Below are 21,583 nucleotides of genomic sequence, written 5' to 3'. Positions count from 1 at the left end.
GAGGGTGTGATTATAAATATACAGTCCGACAAATGTTGTATTGATGAGGAGATTGTTGTCCTCAAAGACCACATGGAGTTGGTATCTCCTCTTTAGCATAGAAGAGTCTAACTGGAGCTGGAACATCTCTAGATGCCTCATTATTATATGTAATATTGTCAGGGTTGTCAGAAAATACAGACTGAAGCATGAAAGACAAAATAAAGAAATAAAGTATGACATAAAAAAACCTACATTCAATGTTTTATTATTTATTTTATATAATTATATCACATGGAATCACTTCCAAATATTTTGTTTTTAAATAATATAAATTGTAGTATTTATACAACTGCTTTCTCGGCCCATGTTATGTACCCCACACTTTATATTTATTTATTAAAGCTGGAAAACTATACAGTGAAGAGGAGGTGGTTCTCGTTACGCTTAGGTAAATTAATTGTACATGCTTTTATTTTGCTTGCGTGGGCGGGGCGATGACGCATTTCCTTTGGCGCGAGTGTGGCCAAATTCAAAGACTCGGAGTCAACCGTTACAGTCGCGCATGTTGACACACAACAATTAAGAACAACTCGGATTTACGCTGTTTATACAGCATTGATATGTGCTGAAGTTATCACCTCTGTATCAGTAAGTACACCTGGGTTTTGTGTTCCGTCTACTTTGTGAGCTGTGAGGTTTATATTTTCTGTGTATATTGTTAATGGAAGTTAGCTGTTAGCAGTTAGCTGTTAGCAGTTAGCTGTATCTAAGGCTGACTCGGTCTGTTGCTATGCACTTGGCCTTGTTTAGCTAATCGACGTGTTTGTATGGACTCTGTACAAATGTGTGTGTTGTTATTTGTTTCAGACAGAAATGTCGTGGGATTTCGTCGTGCCTGTTACTTTGGATGATCTTCTGAAATCCGGAGCCATCAATCAGTATGTGGTACAAGGCGTGTTGTCGTGTAAACAGCTGCCCTCCATCCTACACAGTACGTACATTTAACACAATATACTCATTTATTCCGTTCTCTAGAAGTCAGCTTTATTACACAAGTACGACTGAGCATAGAAGGAATATTAGTGTCTGGTTTACAGCAACCAATACAGACATCACTGCTACAGAACAACACACAGTCTGATACAAACATAAACACACAACTTGATGATCCCTGATCATTTATCAGATTATTCAGAATTCCCTTTATTTTCTTTCTTTTCTTTGTTTTCTTTCTTTTTTCTTTCTTTTCTTTCTTTCTGTTTTTTTTTTTTTTTTGTAATTTGGGATGCATGTAGTCTAGAGGATGTTTATTCCAAAGAATACACTGAACAACTTTCAGCTGTTTACAACTTTCAACTACACACAAAATATTCATTTCCAAAATTGATTTGTCATCATAAGAGTCCATACAAGAAGTACACAGGACCAAACACTAGATCGTTTGTTTATCGTTCTCGTTAGATATATACATGATCTAGTAACTTGAGCACAGTGTATTTTCTGTTATGTTCTGTGAGGATTTACACCACTTCACTGGCACCGCATATGATTTTTTTTCTTGCGAAGTCTTAATTGCAAACAAACAAAGTCGAATAACAATACAGAATCCCATTTTGGTTTTATGTGAAAAAGGAGTAAAGTAAAAGAATTATAACAATAATGGAAAAGAATGTATCCTTTAGCCACTGTGAGTGAGATGGTGGGACTTCCACTGAAGAAGAAGGTGACATCTGGCCAACAATGATAATAGCTAATAACTTCCTTTTGCATAGAGTTTTACTGAGATGCTTCATCTGGAAGTCCAAATATAACAATCAAAGGACAGGGTTGAAAAATTTACTCCCAGGATAGTGGACATTGTACTGAAATAACCCAGTAATTATGCCTATGTTTTCTGTGGGTGTTTTCATTGTTCTTTTTTTTTGGGTCAATTTTACACTTTTCTATATAGAAATCTAGCTATGTAGGTGTGGTGTTTTGGATATAGAGGAACAAGCTCAAATTTTATTGATAAACACAGTAGAGCATCAGGTAGTTTGATTCCCATGTGAAGTTTGTGCATGGTCTCCGCATGTCCACATCAGTTAGGCACTAGTTCAGAGTGCCTAACTAAGTGGGTTTTTCTGTTTTTGTTTTTTACTCTGATTCAGGCCTTAAAGCTGCTTTGCGAAGTCAGGGCCCTCTGTGCATCTTGGAACATTTTGACACAGCATACAGTGTTCTGCAGTGAGTACAGCTTTGTTCAGTTTATTATAACTGTTCACTGTTGTTGACTATATGCCCTGTCTGAATCTACCTTAAATTGTACACGATTTCAATTTCAGGAATTTTCGCACAGTGGATATTACCGTGAAAGAGGACACGCTGGAGCTTCTTATACAAGGTATGCCTCAGTGAGGAAGGCTTGCAGCTGAGTGATGTGGTAAAGGTCTGCATCTCCCTTAATTGAACTTTGCCCCATGTGTATTTTTAGTGGTCCAGGGCCTGTCCATTTCCTTGCCACCACTCCTCCTGTCTGGGTCTTTGTCGGCTGCAAATCGCAAAGAACAGCTGAATGCTGTCAAGATGAGTGTCTTTCTGCTCTGCAAACTCACTGAATATCTGGAAAGTGACTCCTACAGGGAGACTGTTGTCACTGCACCCAGCAAGGTAATGTGTTAACAGATGTGCCAGTATTGCACTCTTTGGGTACCTAGTGAGGTAGTTGGCATTTGATTTATAGGTTGCTTTAATGCCTTAAAACTAAGGCATTAGTTTAACTAAAACTAAAAAAAAACATCTGTTTTTTCCTCAGATGAACCCAGTGACAATCAAAATCATACTTGCCTTAAATGTAATTCTTGTAGAAATATATCCCTTTATAGAATTTTCAGTGTTCTCAAAACCCATGGTGCTTGAGCCCAATGATGAGTCTATGGCGTCTATGAGCTGAAGGACTGAGAAATTGTGCCCTGTGCCTGGTGGGTAATCTTGGCTGAGCAGTGGAGACTGACTGCCCTGCTGTAAGGGCCCACCGACAGTACTGCTAGTAACCAAAATTCTTTGTATCCCAAAGAAATGGGTTTACAAATTGATGGGAGCTGGCACAAGTATTTCTCTCTCTCTCTCTCTCTCTCTCTCTCTCTCTCTCTCTCTCTCTCTCTCTCTCTGGCAGTAGGGGCATATTTCTCTGTGGTCATACAGCTTTGAGCATGTTCTTTGGTAATCTGAGGGCAATCACTGGGCAAAACAGAGGTACCTATGACAAGGAAAATATTAAGAAGGAACACAATTCAAAAGGGATGCCAGCGAGTGCAATCAGAAATAATTCCATTTTGTAACTGTGTACTATATGGTGAACATATTATATAACATATTTAATACTGTTTTAGATTGAAGTTTTGTTGCGCTTAATAACTACTCACTGAGAATTTGGTCAGAATTGTTCATATCAGTTTTAGTGAAACCATCCACAGTAATCTCATGTGTCTTTAGGTTATCCGTGTGGTGCCATCCTTAGCATTAGTGAGTGCTGAGAACTACAACTATTTATTTATTTTTTTTCCAATTACAATTAGGTACTGATTGGTGCAAGATTTAAGACGTATGTTTTTTTTTTTTTTTTTTAAAAAACTTCATCCATATGGGTAAAGTACACAGGTGTAACGGCATGCGTGTGTTACAGGGCCGTAAAAAGGAGAAGGCTTGTGGTAAGGGCTTGCTGCAGTGGGACAGTGAGCGTGAGACAGTGTTGCGGTGTCTGACCCAGTTGCTCCAGGTGGATATCCGTTCTCTGTGGAGCCTTTCACTGGTTGAGGAAGAATTTGTTAGGTAAGACATGCTCACCATCCTTCTTCTTTGTGAATGCACCAGTTTTAAAATCTAATATCCATCTACATATCTATAGCTTATGGTCATAATCCTGGGCCATAAGAGGATGAAACGGACACAACAGAATAAAATGTTTTTTTTTTTTTTTTTCTTAATTAACACCCTGAAGTTTTTTTTTTAAAAAAAAGCATGCACAAAGTGTTTTATTCCTGTTATATCACAGCGATTAATTACAGATCTGATGGTGAAGTTTTTTTTAATCCTCTCTTTTTGCTACTTAACAGTTTTATTTTTTTGTTGATTTATGAATACTCCATCAGTTAAAGAATGATTAAAATTTAGTTTTGATCTGTGTCTTTCCTCTGTCTCACTTTTCCCTGGGTTCTCTAGCTGTGTGACATGTTGCTGTTATAAGTTGTTGGAGAATCCCACTATAAGTCACATGAAGAGTAAACCTACACGTGATGCTATCATCCATGTGCTGGGACTGATGGTGAAGAAATACAACCACATGCTTGGTTCGTGAACACACAAGTACATGGAGACGAGGCTGTATAATTAAAGGCTTTTATAATGAGCCCCATTGATTTCATTTGAAATATTTCTTTTTTCTTTTTTTTTATTCCTTGTTTTTATACCTAATAAATTGCCTACCTTTTGTGAAGAATTGTGTTTAAAACATTTTTAACTTTTCTATAGAAATGTTGATAGCTGCAAGATGTGGGTAGAGCAAGACCTATTTACAGTATTATGCTAATTATTTGTGCGTGTTTGTGTTGCAGGAGCATGTGTGAAGGTGATTCAGCTGCTGCAGCACTTTGAGCAGCTCTCTTCAGTGTGTGCACAGGCAGTAGCAGCCTGGAGCACGGAGTATGGAATCAAAGCCATTGTAGGAGAGATCATGAGGTACTGTTTATTCCAAAATGCTTGCTACGGTGTTCTCAATATTGCCAAACTAAGCTAATGTGAACTGAATTTGAGGAAGAATGCATAATAACTTGCAATGAGAACAATAACAGTAACAATAGTCTGAGCTTAGCATAAATAAAACTGAAAAGACTTCTTTATATATGTTATAATAAACAATGCAAAACAATTTTTGCATTTTGTCTTTAAAACTAAACTAAAATAGCTGAATTCAGCAACCTCTTTCATGGCCGGCTACATTACAATAGAGGCACAGAATAATGTTTTAACAGCTACTGAAGAGATATTTTTGGTGGTTATAATATGGTTGCGCAATGCATGTTAGTTACTTATTGTGGTGTGGAAATATCAATCTCATCGCATGTATAATTTATCTCTGTTGTGTGACTTCGACCTCTGGTGTTTAGATGGCGCAGCTTCATTTGATGCACGGTTAGAAGAATTATATGAAAAATAAAAATTGCATTTTTATTTACAACGAACATTGTTACTTTTTGCATCATGTCTTTGCACACATTGACTTTGAATTAATAATGCGTTTTTTTTTTGTAAATAAAAAAATAAGCTGAGGACGCAAATATCTGTGCACTTACGCCTGTGGCCCTGAATGTGCATATATGCGTGTCTTGTGAATATTTTGATCTGACTGTGTTTTTGTGTGTTTCAGAGAGATTGGACAGAAGTCCAGTGAGGAGTTGGCTAGAGAGGGGTCTGGTGTTAAGGCCTTCTCTAGCTTTTTGTCTGAGCTCAGTACCCTGGTTCCTGAAATAATGATCCCTAATATCAGTGTGCTTCTCACACACCTGGATGGAGAGGTACACACACACACAGACACTTGAGCAGTGGCCTTTAGTTCTTTAGTCCAGTGGCCTTTAGTATTTAAAAGCAATCTGATACTGATGAGCTCCTAATTTCATACTATTTAATATATAATGAACATTTGTAGCAGAACTAGGGTTATATTGTCGAATAGTTTCCATTTAAAGATCATCAATGATAAGAGTTTTGGCACATAATATGTTCATATATTAGTTAAATTAGTCATATGTTGCCTGTATTCGTCTACATTGTGCCCACTGCATGTTTGATTTCAACAGTTTCTCATCACAATTTCTCCCCATAAATGTTCTACTGGTGTTAAAAGTTTATAGATATGATGTCTGTTTAATAGATAGTAAATAAAATAGTAGGAATAATATATGGAAGAAAAAAGGAATTTACTGTTGCTTATATTTTATGTGCAAAAATATGTGGACACTTGATCATCCTATCAGGCTGCATATTTGGAAGGACATAATAGTACAGGGAGACTTACGTGTAGAGAAAACGCTAAAGCATACACAGAGCCCAAACCTGTACCACTATGAAAATGCCCCTGTGCAACTCAATACACTATCCATCTTGGTTTGCCTAGACTGGTTTTACAGATTTCAACCCCATTGTTTTGGAATGCTCCTCGACCCAACATAAAAACACCACTAATATTCTTGTGGCTGACATGTGGGCACACATTCTCACAACCACATTCCAAAGTATTCTGAAAAAAGTTTGAAGCTTTAAAGACAGGAACTGATGGGACCAACCATGTACTAATGCCCAAGCTTTTGGAATGGGATGTTCAAAATGATGGCCAGGTTTCCACATGAGTTGTCTATATAATTTATGTTAGAGAATACATATGATCGATAAGGGTAAGTATAATGCTGTTTAGAGAGCAACCAAAAAAAAAAAATGCATGCATGGGAACAGGTCTTTGCCTATATTTTGCCCAGTGATGATACCAAGGCGAATGTGAGCTCACTGATTGCAAGTCTGAGTTCTCCTGTGTTCATTTTGGCTGGTAATCTTGACAGGGCAGCGGAGATTTGCTGCTTTGTTGTAAGGGCCAGCCTACAGTCATCAAGCCCCTTTCCCTCACACTCTTCTCTAAAGTATGGAGTGAGAGCATATGTGAAGGGTGCTGATAGTGTGTGTGTGTTTGTGTGTGTGTTTGTGGGCACAGGTAGATTCTCAGAACTTTGCTTTATTCAGTAGGCATTGAACTGCATCTTTGGTAATCTGAGGGTGATCTTTCATCGTATTTGTCACCACAGACATGAACCTTATTAGAGATGGTATTCACTAAACAGTACAACATATGAATGCTGATTAAAGATGATATTCCTTATTTATGATGTCTGTCTCCTTTAGAGTTCCAGTATGCGTGTGGCGGTGTGCGAAGTGTTGGGGGAGGTGCTTGTACGTGTTCTAAGCGGAGATAAATTAGACGATTCCGGTCGAGCAGATCGAGACCGTTTCCTTGACACCATCCAGGAACACATCCATGACACGCATTCGCACGTCCGAGCTCGAGTGCTTCAAATGTACACTCGCATTGTCAACAGCAAGGTAAATGTGATCTGATTGAAGAAATAAGTTTGTGTGTTTTGAAAACCGAAAAATGAATTCTTCTCTTTCTTAGGCTTTGCCATTATGTAGATACACAGATGTAATGGAATTGGCTGTTGGTCGTCTTGGTGATAAATCCGTCAATGTGTGTAAGAGTGCCATCCAACTTGTGGCTGCTTTCATCGCCCATAATCCCTACAGCTGCAAGGTAAACTCTAGTTACCTGCCTAGATGTGCTGCCTTAGACTTGGAGTGTATATAAATATAAATGAGACGCTGGTCTGTTAAGATTTTCATATGTATATTTTTTAATGTAGTTGTTTTCATTTTGAATCAGAACTACAGAGATGTTGGTTTTGTTTTTAAATGTTTTCAAAGTGATGTACCCTACAGCTGAGGGCTTGTGGGAGGTATCTTTAAGAGTGCTTTACATGCAAATCTAAAAAAATCAGGCCACATTGACCGTGAATATGCTGTTTGGTCCCTGTCACCTACCTTTTGACTATACCATGATGTTTGACGGTTTTGTTATATCTGTTTACTAAATCATCATGTCAAGATAATGTAACATTAGAGTTGTTGGTCCCAAAGAAATCGTCTTAATAATATAATGTTGATGAACATTTATTCAGCTGAGCAGTGTGGACTTAAAGAAACCTCTGGAAAAAGAGACAGCCAAGCTCAAAGAGATGAGGGAGAACACAAGGGAGAAAGCACCAGGTATATGCTTCCGTGCTCATTTATTATTTATTTATGATTGTTTACAATATGTACAGATAATAGATTAAGAAGCATTATGATATACTTATTAATAATGACGTTGCTGACTATATAAAAAAAAAAAAAAATTGGCTAAATGTGTAGTTGCCTCTAAATTGAGCTTGTCCAGTGATGATGCCAAGGCGAATGCGAACCTGCTGGATGCGAGTCTGAGTTCTCCTGTGTTCATTTTGGCTGGTAATCTTGACAGGGCAGCGGAGATTTGCTGCTTTGTTGTAAGGGCCAGCCTACAGTCACCAAGCCGCTTTCCCTAACCCTCTTCTCTAGAGTAATGCTGGAGAGGGTGTGAAAGGGCAGACAATATATACGAGGCATGTGTGTGAGAGAATTTCAACTCTGCTTTATCCAGTTGTCTATGAGCTGCATCTTTGGTAATCTGAGGGTATTCGATTAGCTCTTAAACTCGTTTTGCCGTGATGTTTTATCTTTAGTGCCTCTCCCATGAATTTCATTCTCTTTTTGTTTCAGTTCCAGTAATCTCTGCATCCGATCTGTGGGCTGCAATGGAGCCGGAGGTTTCTCACACAGTCAGAGCTCAATTGGAAGCTACAAGTGACTCGGAGAGGGAGGAAGAGGATGAAGAGAGAGAAGGCAAACCTGACCACACTGACAGAGACACTGCTGTCCAAATTGCTCAGTACCTTCGACTCAACAAATACAGGTAACGGAATCGAATCAAAATACGTTTACAATATTTTTAGATGGAAAGAATTTTAGTATTTTATATATTTGAAATACGGATTTGCATTTCTGCATTGCATTTCCAGACTCTACACACACTAAATTTACATATTTTCATACAACTTAAAAATTGAACGTGTCTTGCTTTATGATCTTTTATCATATGAACTTTTATAATCAAGCTACATGCATCTATCCAGGCCTCCTTTCAAAAAGTAAGCATTTTCTATTTGAAGTTAGAACCATTTCTGAACACCATGGGCTAGACAATGAAACTGAAACACCTGGTTTCATACCACAATAATTTATTAGTATGGTGTATGGCATTGATGGATGTTGCAGTCAATACAGCATCAATTTGTCTAAGTAATGACAGATACAAAGTAAAGAGGACAGAGGGATTTTGAGCCTTTTCTCTTGCAGAACAGTGGCGGAGGAAAATGTTTCCCAACTCACTTTTCCAAATATTCCAAAGCGTGTATAGCAGATATAGTACCCCTATGTATAATATACCCCTTTCAGACAGCTTCCTGTTGTGTTGACGACTGTTACTGTATACCAACAATACCCTAAATACCGTGGCCTTTGATAAACCACAAATACTTGATGTCCAAGTCACAGAAGCCCCAGCAAAGCATGATCCATTAGATTGTCCTCTTGAACTCTCTCTCCCATTAGATTGTTTAATTTGTAGTATTTTATGTAGAGCTGTGGTAATGCTCCAATAATCCAATCGTCACACACTCCCCTTAATTATAGAATAAGAAATCGGTGCAGATTGGCTACCAGGTTAGACATGCGTACATATACATATGTGTACACACACGCGTGCGTGTGTGTGTATATATATGTATGTATGTATGTGTGTGTGTGTATATATATATATATATATATATATATATATATATATATATATATATATATATATATATATATATATATATATATATATACACATGTATATATATATATATATACACACATGTATATATGTGTGTATATATATATATATATATATATATATATATATATATATATATATATATATATATATATATATATATATATATATATATATATATATACACATGTATATATGTATGTAGTGTGTGTGTATATATATGTATATTTATATAATTGTGTGTACGTGTGTGTCTGACCTAGTAGCCCATCTGCACCTATTTCTTATACATCATATATATATATATATATATATATATGAGAGAGAGAGAGAGATCCTTATATATGCATGTGAAACCTCCAACACTATGTTTAACACCTTGTACCTTGGTCCTTACTTGTCAGTCAGAATAATGTTAAAACTTTTAAAGTTAAAGTAATTTGCTGAGTTTTTTGTTTGTTTATTGTTAATTTATTTTACAAATGGAAAATCTTGATTTTTTTTTTTATTTCATATGACTGAGCTCTGTCTTCTTGTGCATGTTAAATGTGTAATTTTTTTTTTTCTCTCTCTCTTCTTTCCTCCTCTTCTACGCCTGTTCCTGTTTTTGTATAGACAAGCGGTGCGGCTATGTGTGCAAGCCCACACTCTTCACCCCGAATCTCCATACTTCTCTGCTCTGTCCAGTTTGAATGCAGACACGCTGATCAGCACATTGGCTTCACTTTTCAAAGGTAAGCATACTGCTGATTTTACATTCCATTAATATTGAGGTTAATGCCTACAATCCATTTGCACACGTACTGAATTTCTCCTTTCTTTCTTTTTTTTTTTTTTACAGGCCCTGAAGAGGAACAGGCTACAGATATGGGAGCAACAGATCATCCCCCTCCACCACAGAAAGAAAGGGATGGAGAGGTTGATGAGAATGAGAGCGAGCTGAAGAAGCAAGAGATGTTGGTTCAGTACTTGAAAGACACAGAGAGCTTTGCCCTACAAGTTGAGAGAGCCATAGCAGTCATTAACAACATGCTGTACTGGAAAACCACTACAGGTGTTGTTGTCGTTTGTCTTTTTATTGGAAAACTTGTACAGTTTGTATATCTAACAAAAGTGTTCTCTTTACATTATGCATGTTGTGTATCTGTATTAAAGGACACTTAGAATACATCATTCAGTGTCTAGTTGTTAGGGAAGAAATGTTCTTTTTTTTGTGTGTGTTCAGTTATTTTCCTTCTTGTATTTTAGTTACTTTTGTTAATTTTCTGGACAATATTGTTTTCTGTTGTTGTAAATTTTAGTGGTTCAGGAGGCAGTACAGTTCTGTGTTACTGCATGTGAGTTCAGCGTAGCAGACTCTGTGTGTGGGGTAAGAAAGATGCTACCACTGGTCTGGTCCTCAGATGCTGCAGTCAAAGATGCTGTTGTGCAGGCATACAAACGGCTTTACCTCAACCCTCATGGAGACAACACCAGGTGTGTGCGTTTGTTCTCTACCTTGTGTACAATGTGTGATTGATTAAAACCCTGCTAATGAATCAGACAGTATGTGAGAAATAAGAATGAATAAAAATCATGTTCTATTCTTTGTCTTGTCTCTGTTACTGGATAGAGCTAAGGCCCAAACTCTTGTGGACAGCCTGTCTGATTTGATGGTTGATGCCTCCCTGGGAACCATTCAGTGTTTGGAGGAGATAGTGAGTAAATGAATTATTTGGTCACAACACAAGTCTCTATAGAAAGAGTTATGAAGTAATTGCCAGTGGATTTTTTTTTTTATTATTTCTGAATGTCCAGTTATAGGTCAATGCTTTCCAGTTCTGGTGCTGTTCAGACAAACTAACTACTTCTGTAGAACTTCTTCAAAATGTTCAGTCATATTTATTAGTTGCATTAATGGTGTTTGGGCAATTATCAAGCATTAATACCCCAGCATTAGAAAAAAAATAAAAATTCAGACTGGTTTTAAAAAACTGGCTACACGAGTCATTTAAAACTTTGTCCATCTGAACAGGTAGTTTCATCTTTGAAGGATGAATATGCAGATAATTGTATAGATTTAAAATTGAATTTATTAATGCTTTCGACTGAAAAAAAATGGATGAAAGCCCTCTATGGAAAGTCTCTCAGACTTCTACGTAAATGTGCCATGTACCGATAAAACCTATATATGTTTTATTCATATAATCTGTAAGTTAATTGATCAGAATAAGAAATACAATTCCCCCATCACCGATTAAATGATTGTATAAATGACGGATAGAATATCATGGTTTTAAACAGACTAGGCTTCTGAGAGCAGGTCATCATGCTAAAAGCCTGTATGTTTCCAGTTGCAGGAGTTTTTCAGCACTGAGAATGCTCTGCAGGGGTCTGTGGTGCAGGTGCTGTGGGAAAGATTTTCAGGAAAGAGGGATTGTTCGGCACTGCACAGGAGAGCCGCAGTACTTCTGCTAGGAATGGCTGCACGGTGAGACGTAAATCTTTATTCACAAACCATATTCATTTGTTCAAACACACATACCCTCATACTTAAATTCATGATGCAATAAAATGCAAAAATGAAAGACACTCGCTCCAGAAGAAATTTTGAGCAGTTCCACTTATTCCGATAGACACGTCTGACCTATTTTGAACATTCCTGCAGACAGAGGCATGACAGCATTTAATTAGTGAGATTTTAAGAAGTTCAGACTAAAATAAACAACAAAAATAAAGGCTAAGTAGGCTCATCTATTTATTGAGCTGTTAATTGTGTACTTGTGGGCTACTAAGAACGTCCAAAGGAATAAATAGTGTATAGCATATTAGAGTAAATAAATAGGGATAAATGTCTTGCATGGTTCTCTTTGATTATTTTGCTGGTCACTCTCCCTTCCTCTGCAACTCTCTTGACCGAAGTTATTTTCACTGTAAAAGTCAAATGCTTTGTTTCCTAAAATCTCATTAATAGTTAAATGTTTTAAAAAATTTACCTAGGTGGGTGTTCGTATGTCTGGTGGCAACATCCGAATAACCTTTGTGTGAAAAATGTTGAATAAGAAATTGTTTGGGTCAAAAGTAAAATAAGAGTACAATTTATCCCAACATCATATATGATCATATAATCCCTTTTTCTTTGAGATTAAAAGATGACATGAGGCTTTCATTTACTCATGTTTACATCTGGATGTGTTAAATGGCTTAGAATATGGCACCTTTTGTTTGAACCGACCCATCTTTGAAGCGTTCATCATTTTTTTGATGCCCATGTTTGCCCTTTGATTTATTCAGTTAACAAATCTGAATGGCTCCTCTTGGTTTAAGCCCTGGTTTTGACTGTGAAGGCTGTATTTGTTGTTAAATATGAAAAACCAACATGAAGACCAGAGATGTATCTAATTATAGAGAAGCAAGCCATTAACATTAGACATGACCAAAACATCAGGATAGATTTTTTCTTTAATTTGGCTGTGCGGTCGTTGGGTGGCTCGCTAATGTACTAGAATGCTTCTAATACATAAAAGAAAAGTAAGCTGGACCAAGTTTAGGGGAAAAGAGTTTATTGAAGATGTTCGTTTAGCAAAGGTATGGTCTGTGTTTGTTGCCAGACTTTATACCTGGTAACAAATGGCCTTCAAACAATAGACAGATACAGTTAAGACCTCCTACTGGAAAACTGGACAGGACAGAAGGGCCATCCTGTGTATTGATCAGTTGATTGCTTTACAGATAGGCCATTATGTTAACTACTTAGCACAGGCAGAATGTAATCAGCCATTTGGTTCACCCCTTACATTTATGTGTTAATCACAGGTGGGTCACAGGAACGTCAGACTTTGATTATGCATGAAAGAACTAGACACAAAAGCCTTCAATTCCCCCTTTGATCAGTTTTGATCACACCCAAATAAAATGCAGAAAAATAAACTGTATATAAAACCAGCTGCATGTAAATGTTCTAATTTTGGCACCCAAAAGAGTGTTGATTAATGAAATTGCTTGCATGAGGAGTAATGCCATTCTTTTGTTTTGGAATATGGTCCTGTGGTAGTGTTGACTTTGCAGTCTAATCCTTCCAGCAACTTGATGACGTGCAGAATGGACTAAGTCCTCTGGAGCAATAAATGACCTGCAACACAAGAAAGAAAGGGAAAAGTATCTTGGCATAGAACTCAAATTTAAGCATTTATTACCTTTTACCGTTGTTACTGTCCTTATTTATTTTGGCAGGACTCTACAGTGTTTATCAGTGATGGTGTAATCTTCATCCTCAGGCGACAAGCTAAAAACTTTAGTCTTGCCGTAACTGGACTCTGATAAACATTACTTCTGCCTAGCTTTCTTCTCTCGGTAGATTAGCTAATTTGCAATGGCTCACATGAATTTACTAATTCTTTTCATATATTTTAACTTTGTGCATTAGTGACCAAAATGACTTGAAATGGACCTTCCAATCTGGCTTCCAATGGTAATTGCTGAGGTCAATGAACCATTACCCATTGTCCAGGGACCATACTGTGCCCCTCTGTGGTTGCTCCCATGCATCATGAACTTGCTTCTCGACACTCTGTACTGCAAGGTTGAGTCTTTCACAGTATTGGACGAGGCTGTCACACGTCAAGTGCACTTCAGCTTTTCTTAAATCGATGGTGCCGGGTAGAGAGATAGGATGGCCTGTGATGATCTTAAAAGGGCTTAGTTCCGTTTTCTTGTTGTGGGTTGCTTGAATGCTCCAGATTACAGTTGGTAGGGCCTCAGCCAGGACATTCCTTCCTGGTGAAGTGTTCTTTTATTATCCTGTTTGTCTTGATGCTTGTGGTCTGTAAGGGCAGTGTAATGACCCTTTGAGATTCAGCTACAGTCTCTAAATGAACGTACCAAAATCCTTCAGAATGTCCAAAGAAACCAGTGGTTCCAAATTAAAGGGAAATTTCATATTCTGTCTCACTTTTTAATGTCCCATAATGTAGCAAAACTTTGTCCTTAGACATTACATTTTATTTCTCTGTATGTCTGTGTGTAGAGCTGAAAGGGAAGTTGTACTTGGCAACCTGGACACGCTTTGCTCTGTTGCGTTGGGTGAGAAGGTGACTGAGGATTACTTGCTGGCCAGAGACACTGTTAGAACCATCACCAATATTACTGACCACATAAGGGTATGTTAATATGTAACAATCCTGTATAACTAAACATTTACACTTCTTTGAGCATGAGAGAATAGATCATATTGTATGTATACAGAAAGGTTAATCATAACTACACTTTGTGCTGTAGCAATCTAAAGGAGCTGCGTTCCGGCTACCAATGGATCATCATCTCTTCAGCTGTCTGACCCAGGCTGTTGCTGATGGTACAAGGCTTTGTATTTTCTAGTTGCTGTCTGATGCACAAAATGCAAAAGTAATGCTAGGCATTTACATTTCCAGTATTTGGCAGACGCCTTTATCAAGAGCGACTTGCATTATCTCATTTTTAAACAACTGAGCAATTGAGGGTTAAGGGCTTTGCTCAGGGGCCCAACAGTGGCAGTTTGGTGGACCTGGGATTGAACTCACAACCTTTTGATTGATATCCCAACACCTTAACCACTAAGCTACCACATGCCCAGAGACTCTTTCCACAGTAACTGAAGGAAAAGGAACCATTGTAAAAAAAAGAAACTAAGGAAAAATTGAAATACTTTATCATTTACCTTCACCCTGTCCCCTAGGAGTGATATTGTCAGACCCCCACTGGCAAACTTTCATGGAGCAGGCTGTTCGCCTTATCTACTTCCTTGCTGAATCACCCGATCAGCTATGCGCTCGCCTCCTCCAACGCTCAGCTCACCTCCTGCTGGAACAGATTACAGAGAGTGCGGAGCAGTCACAAATTTCAGAAGGCTCCCAGGACTCCCAGGATCAGAAAGGTACAATGGGAATGTGGAGTATCCTGCATGCATTTCCATTATGTCATTATGTGTGAAACTATTGATTTTGTAACAGGTTTAATCCAGTTCCTGTTGCCTCACAGTCCAGTAGTTTGCTTATCCTTCTTTTTCTAACCAAACTACTCAAGAGCATCTTTTGACTCTCTCCCTGTCTCTCTGTGTGCAGTAAACTGTGTAAGTCTGGCACAGCTGCTCTCTCTCTCTGGATTCGTGGCCTTCTGGCAGGTGTCCCACCTGGAAAGAAGCGTGAGTGCTGAGCTCCGGCGGCGGAGAGGAGAGAAGGAAGAGGAAAAGGAGAAGGGGCCTGTTAACAAGAACAAGGTCTGTATCAACATGAGGACCGTTCACCGCTGTCTTCACAATGGAAGGCTGTTTCTTGAGTGACAGATTTCATTATGATCCTGATCTCCATCTTGTAATTTACATCCTATGCAGCAGGAAGCCAATGACAGTTGTGTGGAGGAAGAGCTTGGCTTGACTGGTGCCTCAGCAGAGGACACCGAGGCAGAATTCATACGCAAAATCTGTGAAACAGAACTTTTATCTGGTTAGTGCTAGCTTCCATTTTTAATTTATATGGCTAGTTCATAAAATCAAACATTTTACATATCAGCTGTGGTAATAATCTGAATAAACTTTTAATTATAACACTAATGGCCTTTTATTTTGTATGTACAGAAGGGAACATGCTCAGTGTGTTTTTGCCTTTGCTGGTGAAGGTTTGCAGCTCACCTGGCCGATATTCTCATAACCAACTTACCACTGCTGCCTGCCTTGCGCTCTCACAGTTCATGATGATCAGGTAAATCACTGCATTGCAGCCAACTTTTAGTACTATTGAATTGAAATCTGCGATAAATATACATGTTGATGCTGTACTCATGGTTTGAGTTTGTGTGTTAATAAGTTAATGTTTGAATCCTGCTGATGCAACAAACCAGTGATGGAAAAGTCAGAGACTAGCCTGAAGAAGTAAGAAATTGAGTGTGTATTTATTCTAAATATTTGCCCATTTCTCTCTCTCTTGTCCTAACTCAGTCCAGCGGTTTGTAAGGATAATATCCGTTTACTCTTCACTGTGTTGGAGAAATCTCCTCTCCCAGTTGTCCGAGCAAATGCTATTATTGCCCTTGGAGACCTGACCGTACGCTTCCCCAACATTCTGGAACCATGGACCCCCAACTTATATGCCAGGTATGTCCAATTGCCTAATAACTAATCTTCATGCATTCTGTATCAATCTCACTGATGATGTAATGTATTTATTTTTATTTTATTTATATAAATTCCTGTCTACACTTTGCTACACTTTTTCCAGCTAAGCACACTGCACAGTAAGAGATTTTGTGACCGAAATAAACAATATCATTCTATATTGCATGTTTCCATAAAGGCTGTGTGATGAAAATGTGTCTGTGCGCCTGACTGCCATCACGGTTCTGACCCAGTTGGTGCTAAAGGATGTGATGAAGGTCAAAGGTCAGGTCAGCGAAGTTGCAGCACTCCTGCTCGACCCTGAGCCGCATATTGCGAACCTTGCAGTCAACTTCTTCAATGAACTCGCTGCAAAGGTAGGCATGTATTCGTCTAACATACTTGCACGTTTTGATGTGATTAAAGAATACTTTTCCAGTTTGTTGTTGTTTTTGTGCTGTGTCTTTGATGTACTTTTTATTTTTCTTTCTGTGTTTAATCATATCGATGATTTCCTCTCTCAGGATAATGCTATCTACAATCTGCTGCCAGATATTATAAGCAGGCTGTCGGATCCAGAGAGAGGAATGAAAGAGGAGGACTTCAGCACTGTTATGAAGTAAGTTCATTTTCATTTGTTTTTTTGTTAATATATTTGTAAATATCTAACCGATTCTTCTCATTTTGTCATAGGCAACTCTTTTCCTATATAACTAAGGAGAGGCAGACAGAGAGTCTGGTGGAGAAGCTCTGTCAGCGCTTCAGAACTGCAAAGTGAGTATACATGTACATAGTTCACAATTCCAGAGAGTGAATGTTTTAGCCACAATTTTTACTGCTTTGGTTTAATGGTTCACTAAATTAAAATGTATAAACAATTGCCCGTGTATCTTATTTTGCTCAGGACCGAGCGACAGTGGGCGGATCTGGCTGTATCTCTGTCACTGCTCTCCATGTGTGAGCGAGGCTTTAAGAAGCTACAGGAGTGCTGGGAGTGTTATAGTGATAAACTTACAGAGGATGCAGTTTACCAACCCCTGCTCTCCATCTTGGCCAAACTCCGCCGCCGAGCCAAGCCCCAGTTTAAAGTACGGTAGACTTCACACAAAGGATGTATGCATATTCAAAATTTCCTCCAAAAGTTGTTTTCCCAACTACTGCAGGGTGAGCTGTGTAAATAGTAAAAATGTAATGCAGTACATTTTCAACATATGCTTTTAAAAATTGCAACCTCATAGAAACCTTAAAAAACACACACTTTTACTGCTGACCTGTATTTGAATGCATCTGAGCTTGACCACAGGATATCAAAGCAAATAGGCAGCATTTTAAAGCACTTTCCAAATATCATTACCATCAAAAATCTTAGGTTTGACACTTGTAGGCCTATTTCATTTTTCTTCCACCAGTTGATTTTGTTTAACTTATGTTTATTAAATACTTTATAATGGTCCCTCAAATTTAATTGAATGTCTTCTTGCTGTCCTCTAATGGCACAGGCTCAGGTAGAGGAGTTTGAGAAGAAGATAACAGCAGTGCATATGAAAGGTCTGGAAAATGTGGAAAATGAAGAGAGACAGCAGCAGCTGGAAGATCAGAAAAACACTCCGGCACCCAAGAGTGCTCGCAGACCAACACGAGGTAAAAACACATTGTTGTTTCTCAAAATGATTTCTATCATACACTAGCTGAGATCTGATTTATTTATACAAACATCAACAGCAGCGTATTTCAATATATCTTGGTACCTTGTCTAAATGCCTGACAAACAACATGCTGCACAAGTTAAACCTTCTTCTAAATGTGTGTAAAATATGTTTTTTTGCATGTACCTTCTTTAATGCACATCCGGGAAAAAAAAAAAAATTAATACGACACATGATGTATACCACCACAACTTATTGCAATATTAAGAAACTGGTCAAACAGCACATTTGAGGGGTTTAAGAGAAAAAAAAATCTCTTGTGGTGAGATTTAATTTTTAATATTCTGATAGACCTGCCTACAATGGCTCTGTTCTCACAGATTCTGTCTTATCGGAGCATCCTGTTATCATCAGACCTGTGTTAGCTTAAGTAAAAATAACGTCTTGCCCCATTACAGGCCGTGGGAAATCCAGGATGGATGACAGCGACTTGGTGACCCCCAAAATCTCCCGCGCTCGCCCCAAAGCAACCATCACTTTTAGCAGTGACGAAGAAGAGGAGGAAGAAGGTGAGATGGCAGTGCAATGCTACAGAATTTTTCAAATTGGGAAAACATGATTAGATGATCTTTAGCATTGATGTGTGTTTTTAAAAGATTGTTTTTGGTTGTGTTTCTGCACAATTCCATTATACATCTTCAAATTCAAATGATAGACTTTGTACCAAATAGGGTTGCAAAGGGGCAAACAATTTCTGGTAAATCTCTAGAAACTTTCCACGGGAACTGTGGAATTTTGGAAATATTGCAAATTTGGGAATTTATGGGAATTAATTAGAAATTTGAAGAAATTTATATAAACTGCATCATACACGAACATAAATACAAACATTTTGTTAGGACACAAGCTGAGATGCAATAAAAATGATGTTTTGACAACATTGGCTGAGATGAAGTGTATCCATAAGATGGTGTGTGTGGCATAGTTCTATAAAAGCTTGTAAAGATATAAATAATTAAATAATTAGTTGAACAATTGGAATAAAAACCATTTTTCAAATGATGGAAATGAATAGAAATAGTCTAGATGAATAAATAGTTCAGTCAGCATGCAAACAAACTATAAGCTAGTATAGTGTTGTGCTCATTTAAGCCTGATTTATTTCATAGATAAAGAAAAAAAAAAGATAAATTAAATATTGTCATATTGTGAAATATTATTACAGTTTAAAATGTAACTTTATATTAAGCACAAAATCCTGAAACAATTATAACAGGTTATAAATAATTATGAGGAGCACAACAACTCTAAAACTGAGAAATCAGCATATTAGAATGATTCCTGAAGGATCGTGTGACACTGAAGACTGGTGTAATGGATGATGAAAATTCAGTTTTCATCACAGAAATACATTATATCTTAATATTAAATATTGATATTGATATTGATCTTGATATTAAATCAGAAAGCCATTGTAATAATAATATTTCATAAAGTTTGTCCTGTATTTTTGATCAAATGCAATTCTTTCAAAAACATAAATTGTAATGTGTCCAAACTTTTGACCAGTACTGTACTTACTGTAAAATAACAGAAAACTGGCTAACAGAGAGGACAGAAGAAAGAGCAGAACAGCTTGAGTTAGCGAGCCTCATAAACTGTCAATAAAATAGTGCTAGTGTTAGCATATCTGATTTACTGGCTGGCCAGATACTGTGTAAACACATTTTGGTATTTGTTAAATAAACTTTAATACTGTAGATAAAATATATTTACCAAAGTTATAACAAAACTTACTTGAATTGATATAATCACCCGATTCATCTGTAATCCTGTGGAATATTTTGTTCTGTGGTAATCAGAGCCTGGATGGGGGAGGGGTGACTAAGGGGGGCTGATTGTGGGTGGTGATGGTTAATTCCCATGGAAAGTTTCCAGCTGTGAAAATTCCTGGAATTTTGCAACCCTAGTACCAAAACTGGTCTATCTGCTTTGAGTTTCCTTTAATATACAGCTTGTGTGTGTCCAAAACAATAAGTAAGAATTTGGAAGCTTTGTGGCACATTTGTGTTCTCCAAAAACTTGACATTTTGATTCCCAAGACCACCAAGTTACCACTGCTGGTCCCTTGAGCGAGGCCCTTAACCCTCAATGGCTTAGTTGTATAAAACGAGATTAAATGTAAGTTGCTCTGGATATGGGTGTCTGCCACAAATGCTGTAAATGGGTGGGTGCTGGACTGTTTTTGCCTTTTTGGGCAGGCATCAGTGGATAGCTAGAAGTTGCGGTGGTGTGGGAGTATTTGGGGAGATTTAAACCTAGATATATTTTGGATCAGTTGCAGGGGTTGGATGACAGGTGGAGGCAGTCCAGCCACAATTTCTTTGCAGTATTTAAATCTAAAGATGATCCGGAACTGGACAAGTACCCGAGTGACATCTGTGAATAGAAATGGTCAAATATTAATACTGACCTTATTTAGGGAGAAACCCGTGTGACTGTAAGTTTACGAACGTGAAGCTTTAGTTCTCTGGGTCTACACACAATGTTGTGTGAATTGATTGTGGGATTGTGAGAGTTGTTGGTGATCATAAAATCTTAATGCCATAATGCATCTCCATGGATGAACATCAAATAAACTGACATACAGAATTTAATTCTGGTTTTTAGGGGCACTTTGTGTTTGTTACAACTTTAAATTCTGTATAGTGTTTTGTATTGTTGAATTCGGTGTATGATTTGTATACAGACATGCAGGTAAATCCTTAATTGTGTGTTGTTTTTTTTTGACCTAGATGCTGTCATGGCAGAGAGTGAAACTCCAAAAGTCACCACCCCCATCTCACGTACACGACGCACTCGTCTACGCCATTAGCCTGCCTTCCTTTTGCTTTTATCACTTAGGTCTCTGCCACCATTCCCCCTGTTTTTATATTTTCATCTCTATCTTTATTCTGTACATTCTGAAGGCTCTATTTTCATGCTTTTTCTTTTTTCTCTCTCGCTCTAATACTAGATGTTTTTATCCATGCTTTTATTAAATATTTTATGCAGGTTAAAACAAGAAGTTTGTAACATATCTGTCCTAGGCTGCATCATCATTATATCATTTTGAATAATGACCTTAATAAAAAAATAGCCTGTAAAAGAATTTCTGTGCAATTTGGGTGAATATAAAACACACAACATTCCACTCACTTTTTAAAAACTAACTTTAGCTATTCTAGAATATTTTAGCTATTTTAAATGTGTGAACATCAGCCTATTATTACTTACTCTTACATTATCTTTTATACGGCATAATGCCATCATGTGCGGAGTGTGTGTTTAATATGTGAAAATCAGTTCAGTATAGTTAATAGC

The 21,583-nt window shown here is 37.6% G+C and overlaps 1 protein-coding gene and 2 non-coding genes across 4 annotated transcripts; all 3 read left to right on the top strand.

The window, feature by feature from the left end:
* Positions 1-481: 481 nt before the first annotated feature.
* On the top strand, positions 482-21,371 carry ncapd2 (non-SMC condensin I complex, subunit D2). Of its 2 annotated transcripts, none has more exons than XM_060871846.1 (32): positions 482-630; positions 850-973; positions 2,133-2,208; positions 2,307-2,365; positions 2,456-2,631; positions 3,647-3,792; positions 4,183-4,310; positions 4,575-4,698; positions 5,387-5,534; positions 6,910-7,107; positions 7,181-7,315; positions 7,740-7,827; positions 8,356-8,548; positions 10,085-10,203; positions 10,311-10,523; positions 10,771-10,945; positions 11,082-11,166; positions 11,803-11,939; positions 14,475-14,607; positions 14,726-14,801; positions 15,162-15,359; positions 15,547-15,701; positions 15,819-15,927; positions 16,059-16,182; positions 16,419-16,574; positions 16,774-16,951; positions 17,099-17,193; positions 17,268-17,348; positions 17,479-17,662; positions 18,074-18,215; positions 18,679-18,789; positions 21,016-21,371. In XM_060871846.1, exons 2-32 carry the CDS (start codon positions 856-858, stop codon positions 21,093-21,095), a joined length of 4,140 nt encoding a protein of 1,379 aa, XP_060727829.1. In that variant the 5' UTR covers positions 482-630; positions 850-855; the 3' UTR covers positions 21,096-21,371. The 2 variants fall into 2 exon arrangements, with proteins under 2 accessions (XP_060727829.1, XP_060727822.1); XM_060871839.1 differs by having other exon boundaries at positions 15,816-15,927.
* On the top strand, positions 6,486-6,786 carry LOC132857250 (small nucleolar RNA U85). Its single transcript, XR_009649516.1, has one exon. It is a non-coding gene; the product is annotated as a small nucleolar RNA U85 (small nucleolar RNA).
* Positions 7,991-8,272, top strand: LOC132857257 (small nucleolar RNA U85). Its single transcript, XR_009649517.1, has one exon. It is a non-coding gene; the product is annotated as a small nucleolar RNA U85 (small nucleolar RNA).
* Positions 21,372-21,583: the final 212 nt, after the last annotated feature.

Source organism: Tachysurus vachellii, chromosome 1, assembly GCF_030014155.1.
Source record: "Tachysurus vachellii isolate PV-2020 chromosome 1, HZAU_Pvac_v1, whole genome shotgun sequence".
Classification (NCBI taxonomy): Eukaryota; Metazoa; Chordata; class Actinopteri; order Siluriformes; family Bagridae; genus Tachysurus; species Tachysurus vachellii.
The sequence above is the reverse complement of the archived record's forward strand: the minus strand, read 5'-3'. Positions and strand labels throughout refer to the sequence as shown.

Bases quoted from the DNA above. Each gene is read 5' to 3' on its own strand.
- ncapd2 (XM_060871839.1), top strand. From the start codon at position 856: ATGTCGTGGGATTTCGTCGTGCCTGTTACTTTGGATGATCTTCTGAAA. The intron at 14,608-14,725 runs GTATGTTAATAT...TTTGTGCTGTAG, and splicing joins ATATTACTGACCACATAAGG to CAATCTAAAGGAGCTGCGTT. The intron at 18,790-21,015 runs GTGAGATGGCAG...TTTTTGACCTAG, and splicing joins CGAAGAAGAGGAGGAAGAAG to ATGCTGTCATGGCAGAGAGT.